The 16,396-nt window shown below is 40.7% G+C and overlaps 1 protein-coding gene across 1 annotated transcript in view; it reads left to right on the forward strand.

The window, feature by feature from the left end:
* Positions 1 to 16,396, forward strand: part of AACS (acetoacetyl-CoA synthetase) — a 51,135-nt gene that overhangs the window by 6,760 nt on the left and 27,979 nt on the right. Inside the window, exons 2-4 of the mRNA XM_009320960.1 lie at positions 3,276 to 3,405; positions 7,884 to 8,004; positions 11,619 to 11,732. Of these exons, the coding sequence (XP_009319235.1) occupies positions 3,276 to 3,405; positions 7,884 to 8,004; positions 11,619 to 11,732 (365 nt within the window). The remainder of the gene's footprint in view (positions 1 to 3,275; positions 3,406 to 7,883; positions 8,005 to 11,618; positions 11,733 to 16,396) is intronic.

Consider the following 16,396-nt stretch of genomic DNA (forward strand, 5'->3'; position numbering starts at 1 on the left):
CGTCTGCCCTTGCCCTAAAGAGGGGTCAGGGTGCCCGGACATCCCCGGGGCAGGAGGGGGCAAAGTGGTCCAGGCTGCGAGTGGGATGCTCTGCTTGTGCCACGTGCAGAGGCCTCTGGCGCAGTCTCTCGCTTAGCGTGAAGGTATGCGCTGCTGCGAAATGCAGACAGCTTTTATCTGTTCGTGGTGCTGCTGCTAGATGTCAGCCCAGACAGCGTCAGCATCGGTACCTGCTGTGTGCTCCTGACCGCTCCTGTGCGTAGCTGAGGTCCTGCTTGCAGGGGTTTCCTGGGGAGAGCAGCAGTTCTGAAGTCACTTAGTGTTTTAAGGGCGTGTGGGAAGGGAGGGATCGCTGCCATCATGGCTGTGAGGTTAATGTAAGCCTTAATATGGTGCTTAAACAACATATGCAGGTGAGATTTGAGTTAAGGCCATGGTTGCAACTTCATCTCTGTGAAGAGTATGGCTTTGTAACTTCTAAGTATGCTGGGAAGTGAAAGGTGATGCATAAGTTGGTTCAGTGGTGGAAACCAAGGATTTTTGCTGTGCATCTGCCCAAGCTCTTGAACTTTAAGCTCTTTCATGCTCACTCAGAAGTACCTATATGGCTGTGAAGAGGTGTGCAGTCCTTTGACTTAGAGACAACCTGTCAACTTTGAATTTAGCCCTGCTTTGAGTAGGGGGTTGAACCTCCAGATATGTCTTTCAACCCCGACTGTTCTGTTTATTCAATGACTGCTAACTGTAGGTGGTGTCTCCAGGGTGTCAGGAGTCGGTGGTGCTGGTTGTGTGGGCTCATTCACATCATGAACCAGGTGGTCTTCGGTGCGTGTGGGGGTCAAACCCTCCAGTTCTGACTAGCTTGCTTTATGATGTCTGTTCTCCCTAAGTATTTGGGGACCAGGTTGCTTGTGTAGCTTTCCTGTAATCATTTGTCTGATGGGGGATGGAGGGAGTAGTTTTGGCAAGCGGCCTGACAAGTTTGTCAGTCCAATATAAATGTCTGTGGTACAAGCAGAGGCATTTTGGAGTAAAATATATAAAAAAGCAATATATCTAGTGCTTTTAGCAGTTCATGTTTGGAAAACAATTGTGCATCTTGATTGAGAATGTAATATGTGGGTAAGCCAGGTCATTAGTTTATAAATGTGTCTGTGGTACAAGCAGAGGAATTTTGGAGTAGTAGCAATATATCTAGTGCTTTCAGCAGTTCATGTTTGGAAAACAATTGTGCATCTTGATTGAGAATGTAATATGTGGGTAAGCCAGGTCATTAGTATGACTGCTGGGGGATTTCCCATTTGAACACAAAAGTATAGTGTCTCACTATCGTGCTACATAGGAAGCAAGTTACTACAGGACTTTAGCTAACTCCTGAGGAGAAATGTCATGTAACTGTACTTGTATGATCAAGACTGAATGCTGTTTCAGATGGGCTGTCCATGTTTATGGCTGTAAGAGCTGAACTTTTTTCACCCCATTTTGAAGTGGCTATCTCCAGTTAAATGTGGATTCCTATGTATATATAGAAACCTTTGTCAACTTCCATTAGATCTGAAGTGATGTTCATTGGTCTGTGTGCTAGTCAACAACCAAGAATGGATTCTTTATGTAACATCAAGATGTAGACTGACTGAGGAGAGCTAAGGGCAATATAACCCTTTAAACAGCACGGCTCTGTCCAACCCTGAAAATACAGTAATGAGATGCAATGTTTAATTGCCAGATAACAAGTCTGTGCTCTGAAGGACTTGAATGCTAAAGCTCATTTGGGGACAAACTGTATAGACAAGGCAGAACAAACTGTTCATATTGTAAGAAATCAAATTAGTGGTGACTTGCAGCTTTTTGCACTTATGAAGTGACTCAGAGCATACGCTACAATTGGTGTTTGAAGGAGGAGATGGAAGCTTGAACTTTCCTTTGGTAAAGTCTTATCCCCACACCAGCTGACATGCAGTGTACAGAATAGTGAAGAGTAATTTGGGTGGAGTGTAAAAAAGGTACGTAGGAGGCTGAGATTGAGGCAGTATGTAGGCAAAAGCTGAGTTATGGAGAAGAGTCTTTGCCTTTGCTTCTACTATGTCAGTAATACCTAGAGAGTAATCTTATATTGATGGAAAAGACTTGAGTGGAATAAGATGTGGAAGAGAGGCTGGGTGGGGAAACAGCTGTAGTGATCAAGTGTGAGTAACAGTGTAGAGATAGCTGAGTGGTTTTTTTCTCTTATAAAGCTGGAAGATGTCCTCCTTGTAGGAAGAGGATGCAAAGATGACTTCTGAAGCAATCAGCTGTGTAACAGGGTGACAAACCAAAGATAATTGGAGAAAATGACTTCAAGTGTTTAGCTGAAAGCATCAAATAGGAAACACAGTTGGCAGAGCAGGAAACTGTTACTACTGTCACTGATGGCAGATATTCATGTTTAATTTGGCTGTTGGCACAGCTTCAGGCAGCATGGACGTGACTTAGGAATGTCACTTTTAAGCTGGTGATGAGAAATCAGCTTCAGTTATTCATACCTAACACTGTTTTACGCACTAATTTTTCAGTATTTAGTTTGAATTGTGTTTTTGGTATGCATTCCTCATATTACTTCATCTGTCTGTCATGTAAGACTAAACTGCTCATTTCTGTGTTTTTAATGCCAGGTCATGGTTTTAATATCTAGCTAGTAAACATCTTGTTTCACTTCATTCATGCTGTTTTAGCATGAAAAGGTAAGCTGCAATCTGTCAGACCCCTTATATAGAGAGGGGAACGCATGCTTCCTTTGTAACAGTGCTATTGATATAACAGTTAGCTAATGAGTGCATCTAACCTTCATGTTACCATGCTGTCAGAGGTCTTTGGTCCTGGACTAGAACCATATGGCACATATGTCTTGTCAGGCAGACTTGTTTGTCTTTTACTGTATGAAAGCATCATGTTGATGATATGATAGGGAGTGGAAGTGTCAGCAAGCAGGACCCTGTCCTGCTGTCTAATCTTCAGTTTCACTGACTGGGGGGGGTAGATGTTGCACAGGGTTATTAGAAAAGGTCCCTATCTCTGTGGTGACAAATGGCTTGTAGCACAGCAAGGTGAAATGATGCCATCTGTTAAGGTGTTCAGGTAGACTGTTTCTGTTGATGCCATAGTCACTTGCCTTCAACAGATAAGTGACCTACTCTGTGTGATCAGTTTTATCTTACTGGTTGTCCTACCCACAAATTTTCTTTTTCCGGGATATCCCTAATTGTAGTTTGTCTAAATTCCTGTAATTCTCTGCATAGCACTAACAGATGTCTATTACTCCTAGCCAACTACGATGACTTATACCAGTGGTCAGTGGAATCCTACTCAGACTTCTGGGCAGAATTCTGGAAGTACAGTAACATCATATATTCTCACCTGTATGATGAGGTAAGTAAGTATGTATCTTAAACAGTCAAGTGCAACACAAAGGGGAGATAAACCAGTTTTACAGTCAAACTTTTGACCTGTTCCTGGGACCTTTGCAAGCGATACAGAGAATCTGTCAAGTGTGTTGTCCTGAACTTCCTTGTGTGGTGGATGGTGGTGTTCTCTTGCTGATACACTTTAGGACAGTGAAATCTTCAAGTTCTATTGTCCTAAACAGTTATGCTGTAGTGTCCTTGTGGCTATGTGCTGTCACATACCTTGGCAGCCCTGGCTGCTTGTGAAGAGTCTACCAATATACTGCCTTCTGCTTTAGGATTATGCTGGTAGACTATCATCTTGATTTTGTAAGTGCTGGCATGCAGTCAAGTTCATGTTTATGTTCCTGAGTCAGCTTACCTGATAAGCACACCTGTTCCACTCCAGCTTTGTAGAACCGGTTATGGAAGTCTCTGCAATCAGGTGCAGGCTTGAAATATCTCTGAGGGAATGGTAGTGGCTGAATGCAATCACAGGTGGCATACCAGACCATGCCACAGTGTTGCTTTGAGATAAAGGTGACTTCGATGCTCTTGCAAATGGAGGGCAAAGCTGGAGGCCTTGTATGGTCCTGGTGTAGGATGTCAGCATCACCCTGTGGTTTTCCATCTGAGGAAGATGGACTAATTACTTCAAAAGCTTGATGCAGAGGAACCTTCTGGGGACTTAGCAGAGAGGACTGGACTTGTATCTTAATCCCTGGAGGCCATCTGTTCCAAGAACACTTGGAGTACTGGTAGTTCTGCAGAGGGAACTGGTAAGTTTCTTTTGGCTTTTCCTGTCTTACGAATTTCTGTATTGCATGGTATGATAGATCAAGTGGTTCTTCCTGCTATGAAACTGCATGCTCAGGTGTCTTAATGTGACCCACCCCTTTAGAAGAGTGAATTCAGCAAGAATGCAAGAACTAGCCTGCTTTTCTGAAGTATGTAGTCTGAAGGCTGTAAACACTAATCTTTTATTTTTTCTATAGAAGGTAGTTCAACATCTGGCCAGGTTGTATTTGGATACTGTCTATTTTTTCTACATATTCTGTGCTGTTAGCAAGGCTATTTTTCTAAATTTCCACATGAATGCAAACTGTCCTGAGCAAATAGTTCAGAGGAGCTGTTTTTCACCCTTGTATCTGTATCGAACAAGCTGGACAGTAACACTTGTTCTCTTGCCTTACAGGACTGGCACTCCTGGAAGTCTGTCCCTCCAGACACCACCAATGGCTGGTGAACTGGAAGGGAGACTGAAGCAGGCAATGGTGGCCTAAAAATGGATGTTTCCTGAGGATGAGAAGCAAGAAGATAGGGATGTCTAGGAAGGCTTTAACTAGACTACTTGTGAGCTTCTAGGCTCCTGTGTGCCTATTCTACAAGGGTCTTGCGACCCCTTTTAAGATCTTGAGATCTTAAAACAGGAGAGGCAGAGTCAGCTGACAGACAAGTACTGCAGAAGATACTTGACTCACTCTTTATGGACCTTGGTGTTTGCCTCTAAATTTTCCCTCAGTGTCAGCTTCAAGGCTTGACTCCAGCTTTGTTGAGCCTTGAAGCTGACTTGCTGCTAGTCCTTACCATTGGTCCATTTCTGTTGCATGTCAGGAGGAAAGACTGGTCACAGTACCTGAGCTGTTCTGTGGTAGCTAAGGAGCTGAAAAGTTTGAAGTGTCTTACAACTTGATCCCTGCTGCTTGTTGGAAGTAAGCGTTATTCTTGGAGGAAAATAAAATTTTTCATGAACCAGAGTTGACTCCTTTGTCCCTAGCTGGTGAAACAGTTTCTACTTTCACAGGTCATTTGAAGAAAAACAATAAAACTTTGTGTATATGGAATACAGGCAGCCAGTGTTTTATTTAAACTTAGTAAAGGTTTTAAGTATTTGATGTAGACATGCTCATGTTGCTCTACAGCCATTGATATCCATGTCTCCTCTGAAGAGAACAAGGTAGTTGCAGTGTACAGAGCTATCCTGGCATGGCAACACTGGCATTGTTATGTCAAGTTACAAGTAGCTGTTGATTTTAAATGAAGAGTGTAGTCTAAACTTATTTCTTTTTGCTACAAGAAGCACCTGACAGCAGTTCCTGTGGAGGGGCTGCTTTGAGTGTTCTGATAGTGTCTGCTCTCTAGCTTTTCATGAGGCATGCTATTTTGCTCTTCAGGTCATACAGAACATCACGTGTATCACAGTAAGGCAAGGATTATCTGTCTTACGGTACTGGTGAGATTCATTCTCAAAGGTATAGTCTCTGCTTAGGGTAAGCAGAATCTCTGGGGCATGATAATGCATGGTTATAGCACAGCTAGCAAACCACTTCAAGGAGGGGAAATGCAGTAGAGACGTGGACAGAGGATATTGCTAATGTGATGCTTATTCATAGCTACTGAGGCTTGGGAAGTGGTCAGTGATTAGCTGCTGTGAAGAGCAATTGTAGAGCAGGAGCTGGTGGCATGGGAGTACAGCTGATACTTGGCATGTTCACCTAACCACACAAATTGGCCTTGTATGCCTTAGTGCTGCCGTGAGTAGGAGCGAAGCCTTACTCATTAAATGAGGACTGCAGTCAGCAGTACTGTAGACTGCACTTCTTTCCCTTTCCTGTAGACTTGCTGAGCATTTGTTGGGACTGTATGAAGTGAAAGGCTTGTTGCGAAGCTCTGCATTTTTATAGACTTGCTAGAACTGGGATCTAGCTGGGATCTTTCACTAAATTAGCAGACCTTGGGTTTCTGTTGCTTGCTGAGAACTTTCCTCTAAGGGAGAGATCAGGTTGTACATACAATAAAGTACCTCTACCAAAGAGATTTGGCTTAACTAGGAGTCATAGACATATCTGAGTAGAAAATAATGGAGCATCAAGTATGTGAATCCAGCACCTTGGAGCACCAGCACCACCTGGAGCTCTTTTGAAGGGGTGTTCCACTTCAGGAAAAAACAGGATTATATTAGATCTTGTCCTGGAAAATGCTGAAAACATTCTGCTTGCTTTTCTTCAAGCTAAGGAAGTCAGTAATGAGTCAGTTTTAAGAGTGGCTTCTAATTACTGCAGTAATATATGTTGGTATAAAAACATATTAATGCAGCCTGAGTTGATAAATTGTAAATGCTATAACCCAGTTCTAGCTAACTGTTACAAGCAAAGAAATCTTCAGTGTTCCCATTTTTAGAAAATTAATTTGAAATAAAGTGATAGAGTAGAGCATTTCCACATGAGCTTAACTTCTCTTTATAAAAATTAATTTTAGGATTACCTCCAGTAATACATACACCGCACATCTCAAAGCACAAAAATATTGGGTTTTCTGGAATGGCAGGTATTTTGAGTTCTGTCTGGCTTTCAGAAGAGCATTTTACTTGGTCTGAAAGAATGCTGTTTCTGTAATGCATGTGCAGTCCAGGAGAGAACCTGAGGGTACAGGCTGAAGCTTTCAAAAAAACAACTATAAAATAGTTTCAATTGAAAGATTACAAAATACTTGTGCTGCTGGGCAGTTGAATCTCTAAACAGTGGGGCACTTCAGAAGGAATTTACAGACCTTTGTGGCTAATGCTACGGGGTTCTTTACCTATCACTGTTATTAAAGGTATAGTCTTAATTTTTCATTGCATTTTTCAATTCTTTGCATGTCTGTCCTAAATGGTGAATTACTTATGGGCTTATTAGGTTTTTGGACCCTCTTTTTTATTTTTAGAAAACAGCAAATCAAGTATGGTAGAAATATGCACTCTGACAGTTTGTAATACAATATTTGTTAGTTGCAGAGGTTAGTAGTGGTATTTCTGCACTTTGGATGAAGCTGTGGAGTACTTAAATGTTTACTGCAATTCTCTACTTAATTCTTAAAATGGAGACTTAGAATAAAAAGCTTGAACTTCTTAGTTATGTTTGACACTGCAGGTCACTTATTTAGGGTTAATTTGAATCACCATTAAGTTCCTGATGTTGGTCTCCATACCTTGTGACTCATGCTGGGGAAGACTGGGTACTCGCACCTTCCTGTGCCTTGATTTTTATAAGAGGGAGGCTGAAGCGTATGGCCTGGCAGAGTATGGCTACAGTATGCTGTAGCTCAGTCCCTGTTTGGGATGTTCCCGGAGGCAAAAACCCAGCGTGCAGTATGGTTTGCGTGTGTCTTGTGGTCTGGATGTAGCCATAGTGGTTTGCTTCACTGGTGTATTTAAGGCTGGTTTGAAGGCAGAACTGTCAGCAAGGAACTCTTTCTAGTTTTGTTGTAATGATGTCTTTGCTTGTGACAGTTGACAAATCATTAATCTTTCCAGGCCTATAATTATAGGATCTAGTGTCTGTTTGCCATCTGTAAGCTGGGAGAAATGATTCTTGCCTAATAGAGTGTATAAAGAGCTTGGAATTAATTAGCTGATTTCTGTACAATGCTCTGAAAAAGAAATTATATTACAGTTTTCCATAAATGTTTTATATCTTTTTTCAGGTGATTGATACGTCCAAAAGTATTGCAGATGTCCCGGAATGGTTTAAAGGTAGCCGTCTGAACTATGCAGAAAATCTTCTGAAGCACAAGGACAATGACAAGATTGCACTGTATGCAGCAAGTAAGGAAGAATTAATGGCTTGTATTTATTCATAGTTCACAAGACTAGGCCTTATAAAGCAGTTCTGCTTTTTATGAAACCTTGAAATAAAGTAGCTTGGGTGAGGAGAAAAGAGGAAAATAAAGTCAGTAACTCTGCAGAATCTATGATACAGCTCTGCAAAAAACAGCACAATATGCTCTGGGAATATAGATAGTTCTGAAAAGTCCTTGGCAAACTAAATGAAGTTTTCTTAGAATGTGCTTAACTACATTAAGGTAGTGGAGATCATGCTGTGTTTAGCATCACTCAATATTTGAGCTATTACTTCACATTTGTCATAAACACTTGCCTAATGCTTGCCTTCGGGAAGTATTTTGGCACTGTTGCTTTGTATTGTCCTTCCCACGCTCTTCATGCTTTTGTCTTAGGAATATGAAGGAATACATGGGGCATAGGTAGGAATTAACTCTGCTTTTGACAATACAGAAAGGAAGGAAAGTTACATGCATGGAAGACTTGGAATTTCACTTTTCTGGAACACTAAAGCTCAGTCTTAATTTTTTGTTATACTGGAGAAGATATTAGTCTAGTAAAATCCGGGTACGCTCATAATGAGGATGGTCATATTAAGACAATAAAGCCCCTTCCCTATGTCTGCTGACTTTGGTAACTTTAAAAAATGATTCTCATCTGTTAGATGGGATTAGCTTCTGTGCAGGTGTGTGAGTGCTTCCTTAGGGAGTTGTATTCTGAGCTTCCCTTTTGCAGGACCTAATCCTTATCTTATGACTGACCAAGTGGTGATGCTTCTTAATAGCTTAACAATAAACAATGTAGTCTTACAGCTCATTAGCAGAGAAAATTATGCAGAAGTATGGATTGATTGTGTAGGTGTTAAAAGTCTTAGTTTCTGGTTCCTGATGCATGGAGATCAGTTTTTGGATTACATATGTATTACTGTTGTTCTGTTGTCTCACATTGTTTTTAAATGGCTAACAGAATCGTCTTCTGTAAGCTTACTTCTGAAGAAGAAATACTTATTAGTTGCATTTTACAGCTTAGAGGTATTGAAAGAAACTCTGATCATATTCATACATAAATATATATATAAAATCAACTACCAGTTCACAGAGAATGGGAAAATCTGTGACCTGGTTTTGTTGTAATAAGAATTGATCTGGTTAAGTCTGATAGAAATGGGGCTTGTAACAGAAAGCTGGCTTCAAAGTGATGAACTCATCACTTTCAGATTCTGAGATCATTAGGAAAGCTTCTTATGTATTATTTAATGGGGAAAAAAAATCAATGTACTTATTAAGTACATCTTGTGCAACAGCTGAAAGCCAAACACTGATTAGTAAGTCAGCTCTAAATGTATGTAGAATTGATGTGATTGATTTGTTAATGCTAAAAGCTAAACGTGCAACTTGAGGAAAAAGTGAAGTTTAATACTTTCAGTTCAAATTATTGAAGGAATTATTATCAACTGAGTAAATTATTTGGTTTGGTATGTGATTACACTGTCCCTGTAGATCTTGTTTCTTGTTAGGAAGTCATGGGGTGTACTGGAGACTCACTGCTTTGTGTCACATAATCACAGGTGATGATACCAACAGGAGCAAAATTTTTTCCCAGTTGAATACTGTATCAGGCCCGGAGTGAACACATTTACTTCTCTGCAGTGAACAGACTTCCACCTGCATCTCTTTTCATGACCTTCTGCTGTATTTAATCTTCTTAAGATCTCTTAAGTCAGAGTATTTTTTGTTAACCCCTCACTGCTAGGTCAGAGTGGTGTTCAGGGAACCTGTCAGATTCGTGTGTTCACTAGGGATGATTCTGTGGGAGCAATGTGGGTGTAATAGAGCACAGGAATGTAGATGTCACTTTCCTAAACAATTTCACGTGGCTCCCACTGTGAATCTCTTATTTGACTCCCTTCTCCTGGGGGCTTTAATCATGGAGTAAGATCAGAGTCCCGTTTTCTGTTGTTCTATGGGAACACAGTATCTGTCAGCAGTCCCTGCTCAGCTTCTGAACTACATGTTACATTGACTGCTGTGTTGTTTCCCATCACAACCTGCTCTCTTGCTCCATGTAGGTCTAAATTTACTGGGATGGGAGTCTAAGAAGGCAAAACGGTAAAAATACTGTTCCCTGCTTAAGGAAATCAGACTGATGGTAGCTGTTCTGCAAGGACCTGCTGTACCAGGGCATGCAGTACACTTTTGTTGTGATATCCTTGGCATATGTGTTTTCATAAGAAGTGCTGGATACTGGAAACAGGACAGGCCAAATGGTTTGCAGGAGTCACACTGAGGAAGTACAGGAAGGGACCTTTAAGATGACAAACTTTGTCTTTCATAACATTTAGATTTGTTCATTTTGTTTCACGAGTGATTTATTAACAGCTTATGTAACACCTGACATTCAGTACAAAAATGAGAACACCCTGCAGATCTTTTCACAGATGAATGGAATCCGGTTTAGTTTACTTGCTTTGTGGTATGTTGGCAAACGCAGATGTTTAAAAAGCATATTGAAAGTCAGACCTTAGTAACTATATGTGCATGATTTTCTAGTCAACGGTGACTTGCCGTAATAAAACCTAAAGTTGGCACCTTGCTACTGCTTCCTAGACCTAATGAGAAAACTGAGCAAAAAGGGAAAATGAGGTTGTTATTGCCATGTTAGAAAGTAGCCTTGGTGAGTGCAATCTATTTATCATGAATGCTCTTTGAGAACACACCTTCCTCCAGTGAATAGTTTGCATTTTCGCAGATGTATGTTTCTGTTTTTAAAAATGTCTTGGTGCCTGCTGAATGAATACTACTGATTAATCATAGAATCATAGAATTGTTAAGGTTGGAAGAGATCTCTAAGATCATCGAGTCCAACTGTCAACCCAACACCACCATGCCCACTAAACCATGTCCCTAAGCGCCTCATCTACCTGTCTTTTAAATACCTCCAGGGATGGTGACTCAACCACTTCCCGGGGCAGCCTGTTCCAATGTTTAACCACTCTTTCAGTAAAGAGATTTTTCCTCATGTCCAATCTAAACCTCCCCTGGTGCAACTTGAGGCCATTTCCTCTCATCCTATCGCTTGTTACTTGGGAGAAGAGACCGACCCCCACCTCGCTACAACCTCCTTTCGGGTAGTTGTAGAGAGCGATGAGGTCTCCCCTCAGCCTCCTTTTCTCCAGGCTAAACAACCCCAGTTCCCTCAGCCGCTCCTCATCAGACTTGTTCTCCAGACCCCTCACCAGCCTCGTTGCCCTTCTCTGGACACACTCCAGCACCTCGACATCCTTCTTGTAGTGAGGGGCCCAAAACTGAACACAGTATTCGAGGCGCGGCCTCACCAGTGCCGAGTACAGGGTCACGATCACTTTCCTGCTCCTGCTGGCCACACTATTTCTGATACAGGCCAGGCAATACTTGATTCCCATTAAAAATAAAAGCTTGGTACAGTGTAAGAGGAACTTGAAAAGCAAAAAGTGTAATTTAGTGGAAACTTTTCCTAAAATTCCTCCATATTTTTTCTTCCAGAATTAGTTGTTTGTACTGGACTCTACTTACGTTGTAATGCATAATTTTTGACTGGTTGTTTTGATCTTCTTTCCTCAGAGGAAGGCAAAGAAGAAATCTTGAAAGTTACTTTTGAAGAACTGAGACAAGCTGTAGCTTTGTATGCTGCAGCCATGAGGAAGATGGGAGTAAAAGTAGGAGACAGAGTTGTGGGTGAGTAATTTTTTTTAAAGGATGAGAAATGAAATTTTCTTGAATATGCAAATGAGTAGTCAAGGTTATAGAAACATGAATGTGAAGTACTATTTCTCAGAAACATTCTAAAGAACAGGCTCTTATGCTGCTATATTTACATTTGCATGAAATACGCTTCTAGAGGGAAGGAACCTGGATTAGCCTGCAAGTTCTCTAGCACTGGAAGGGGAAGGAAAATACCTCATTCATAGCTTCACTAAGGTCTGCTTCATAAGCACTCCGTGGAAGCAGAAGTGATGGAGACTTTGCATCTAGCTGAGCTTTGACTCACAAGGTCTGGCAAATTCACATGGGGGCAGCCTTGGAAATTATGGTCCCAGGTTGGTGGTTCTGGTGCCAGCTGGCAATTACTGACCCTACGGCCCCAGGTAATACGGTGCAGTGGATTGCAGTTCTTGAAGAATGGACTTGCACTACCTTCCGCCACCAGTGCTTTCAGGAGTACTGACCTCCAGAATGGTGGTAGTGAACAGCTGGTGAGCAGTAACTTTTCAAGTCATAACCACGCAGAGCTTAGTAGTTACAACCCTGTGATCCTTTCAGTAACTCACAAAAATTTCTAGAGTAATATTTCCTGTCGTAAGACTGTCATGTGGATTTTTCTATATAAACAGTTTTGTCTTGTGAACAGCTTGTACAGTATACAGTCCAGGCATAGAAAGGAGTTGCTGGCCTCAGTCCATTTATTTCTAAATTGCTTGTTTTGATCTTCCAGCTGAGCTGCTTTGTCTCTGTAACACACGCTCTTTAACATGCTCTGTAACATATGCTCTTTGGTCTTGCCAATGTGGTGCAAGTCAAAACTAATATCCTTGAAGCTCCTTCACTCCTACCTGGTAGTTCTGCTGATGTGCATGTCCATCGTACTACTGGAATCACACGTTCTTTGAGCAATACTTGGCCATTATCCTAAGTATGTGTAAAGTCTTATATGATGCAAACCCAAAGTGATGAAACTATTTGGTTTGTTTTCTGCATGTCACAAACCAGAACTTGAACGCATGTCTTCAAAAACAGAAGGGTATGCGTTATTATTTTTATTAAACCCACAAATATGACCTGCAAATATAAAATATACTCAAGAGCTCATGCTTTGTGTGTATGGTGTGAGTATTCTACAGAACTAGTAATTAAATGTTCAGTTATCACAGCTGGTGGCTTGTTTTTTACATAGAATTAGAGCTAAATCCTTAATTGGGTGTGAACCATCCAGCGAAGTCAGGAAGGTTTGTTTGAATGAAGACTTAACTTAAGATGCTCTAATTCTGTCTCCATTTTCAATCTTAACACTGTCACATTCATATCTGACAACTTGTTGAGGAGCAACAGCCTCTGTCTGAAACAAAACTAATGAATAGGAAAACTTACACTCTACAAAGTTTGAGTATTTAGAACTGAAGTGTAGTGTTTCTTACTACCTGTCCTCTGATGTGTACATCAAATGGTAAGTGGGTTGTGTGTATTTTAAAAAGTTGCCCCAAAGACATTGGCAAAACAATACATAATTATGCATCTAACTGGAAACTTGGACATCATGAAACCAATCAAAGTCCTAGTCAGGTTTTTGCTGACCCCTTTTAATGCTTTCTGTAAATGTTGTTTGTCATTGTGAAGCACACAGAATGCACTCTTTTTTGACTTTTGTAGTGAAATTTCTCCTGATGTGTACAAAACAAATTCAAATGCTCTGTTTTGTAGACTGCTTGTGGGGATTTAATATGCTATTCCTTACTGTTTTAGAAGTAAAAAAAGTCATAACAGGGCTCAAAATGGTTCTTCCATATGTATCGTTGATTATGCTAAACTGAAGGATTAAATTTCATGCGTAAGTGGCAAAAAGGGCGCTCTGTACCAGTTTCAGATCCCATAATATGAAATGCGTTGTGGGAAAATGATGGACAATGCAGAAGAGTAATTGCTGGATATGTTTTCATATTTTGTGTGAATGAAAACTGTGTGTGTGAACACACTACAATGGGGGAGGACAGTAGCTGTAAACTTGTGAGTAGCAACAGCTGTAGCTTTGGTGTGTTCCTGTGAGTAGAAACCTGCTGTTCTTTGCCGCTGTCCTAATTCTCAGGTTCAGGTCCATTTCTTAGACTTAATATATAGATGTCTGATGCTAAATGAGAGGTTTTTAATCTCTGGGAAGAAAATACTGCTTGCTAGGGTAACAGATGTAATACTGATGTTTAAGTATGACCAGGTGCAGTCATATTTAATGGGAACATTCATTCTGAATTAAGATTAAAAAATTTTATCTACATGAGATTGTGTTGTGTTCTAAGGTGCGAATTAAAGTCCTGTTTGCAACCTTGTTATCACTGCTAAACTCTTCTAATCAAAACCACTTAGAAATACTATGTTTGGGAAAAGAAGACAACATATGATGCTGTCATTTTGTGCTCATCTTGTGAGCGGTTCTTAGTAAGGTATGCTGTGCAGGGGAAATGTGCTCTGTAGCTGGAGAAAACGTGTTATTGAAATATAGCTGTAGTCAGTGGTGCTAGTAATTAAGCTAATAATGCTATTATAATGATGATTTTAGTAACAGTTCCTTTTAGTTAATGACTAATTTTGCTTAGCACAACTAGACGCTGGCTGGCTTTTGAATCTTCTTTGTTTTGGCAGCTGTTTTATACCTCTTACTTAAATTAAAAAGCATAGTTGATACTTTAAAAAAAGATTGTATGAATAAGAATATGCTTTAGATACTACTTATTTTTATTTATACAGTTTTCTACATGCTTGCAGAAGGTAGCAATTCCAAGTTCCTGTTGAAAGTTCATCCTTAATGTCAGGGCTTCCTTCCACAGAAAGGGTAGGATTTTAACTCTGCACTTTGTCCTGTTCTTGGGGGAGAAAACGTGTGCGTTGACTCCAATGGGAAGTGTGGAAGGATTTTTAGTGATTTCAAGAGGAGGCACAAATCGCAGTCTCTGGCTATCTGGTGGTGTTACTGCTATTTAAAAGAACAAATAAAACAAAAACCCCAAACAAATGAGAAAGGAAACAAAAGTGTTGAAAATACAATGAAAAATAGTATTTGGATCCCAGCTCCATAAATCTCTGGAGTTAAGTGCCCGTCTTCTGAGTAAGCTGCAGCTCTGTTTTTATCCTTGGCTTTTTTGTGTTTCCTGTCTGGCACTTCTGCAGCAGAGACCTTTCTGCCCAGCTGCTGTAGGTACCAAGTATCTGTGCTGGGCCCCTTGAGCATTTCAATAGCTTAAGCACATCTATATGAGCAGTTATAGCTTGTTTGTGGAAGCAGGCTTGCATTGTGCTTGAAGTCCTTAGAAAGCTCTTTACTTTTGATAGCAGGAAAGATTAATGAATCTAGGCAACCTCTCTGCTTCCTTAAAATCACAGTACATTTTTGGGCTCAGGTAAAGCTTTTTAAATTATCCGGAGTCTTCACATGCTTTTTTCTTCTGGGCAATTTCTCACGTTCTACTTTTTCCCCCACTCTGCCCTCTTACCCTGGCTGGTGAGAGACTTTTCCTTGTAATCTTCAGTCAGATGAACCCATATCAGCTCCCATCAGTTGAGCTGTTGTGCAGTTCCCCTTCCCTTCCCCTGGTGCCCCCAGTCCTAGACTCCTGACTCTGACAGATTGCTTTGCCTTGGGCAGCAGCCCATATCTAGGAGAGCTTCCCTGTGAAAGAAATCCGATGGGATTTTTAACAGCAATCTGGCTATTTAGAGATGTATATATACTTATTTTAAATCGGGTCTCAACTTATTTCATATGTTTCTCTCCTATGCCAGAGGATATTGGCAGTCCTTGGAAGAGCTAAACCGTAACATCACAGTCAGAGGTTGAGGCTGTGGGCTTTTCTCCAAATCTCAAATTGAAATGGAGGAGAGATGTTAAGTGTTGGGTGGGAAAGTTTGAGTCATACACCCACTTGTGGTATCAAAGATCAAGCTCTCCAAAGCTTGCCAAAATCTACTGGGACCTAATTTGTTCCAAAATCTATAGCAGATGGCAGAAGGGTGATTCTTCATGTGGCTTATAGCAGTAATACAGGGCATGCTTTTACTGCTTCTGAAAAATCAGCTTTTAAATAGAAGGGAGATATTTTATTAATTTTTATTATAGTTAGGCTAGTCAGCCTGCCAGGTTCTGATGCCCTTTGTTGCCACTTTCTCTTAAAATCGCTTAAAATCTTGAGCTGTTAGAATTATATGCAAGACCATTAACATTGTTTTCCTCTTGTGAATTTCATCTCCATGCTTTACTGCCTCTAAGACAAGACTACTTAACTTTTCATTATACTTAACATATCCCTTCGTTTGTTCAATACAATTTATGGTTGCATCATGACCGTCATATGTTCAAGTTGGAGGTGGGTGAATGTGGGCAGACAAGCAGTGATGTCAGCACTTTTTCAGCTTGATTTCATCCTAGTCTTCCCTTTCCATCACTAAGGACATAGCACTTAATAGTAAACATAATTGAAGCAGATGTGTGGTGAAACATATCTCTTCTTCTAAAGATATCTTGCAATACTGTCAACGATGTTTGAACAGTTGGAAGAAACAGGTACAATACCTGATGCAAGCTGCACAAATGCACATGTGAAGTACTCCTGGTCTCCCACTGGCCATCTGTTTGGCAA

The sequence above is a fragment of the Pygoscelis adeliae genome, unplaced genomic scaffold (assembly GCF_000699105.1).
Source record: "Pygoscelis adeliae isolate BGI_AS28 unplaced genomic scaffold, ASM69910v1 Scaffold353, whole genome shotgun sequence".
Taxonomy (NCBI): domain Eukaryota; kingdom Metazoa; phylum Chordata; class Aves; order Sphenisciformes; family Spheniscidae; genus Pygoscelis; species Pygoscelis adeliae.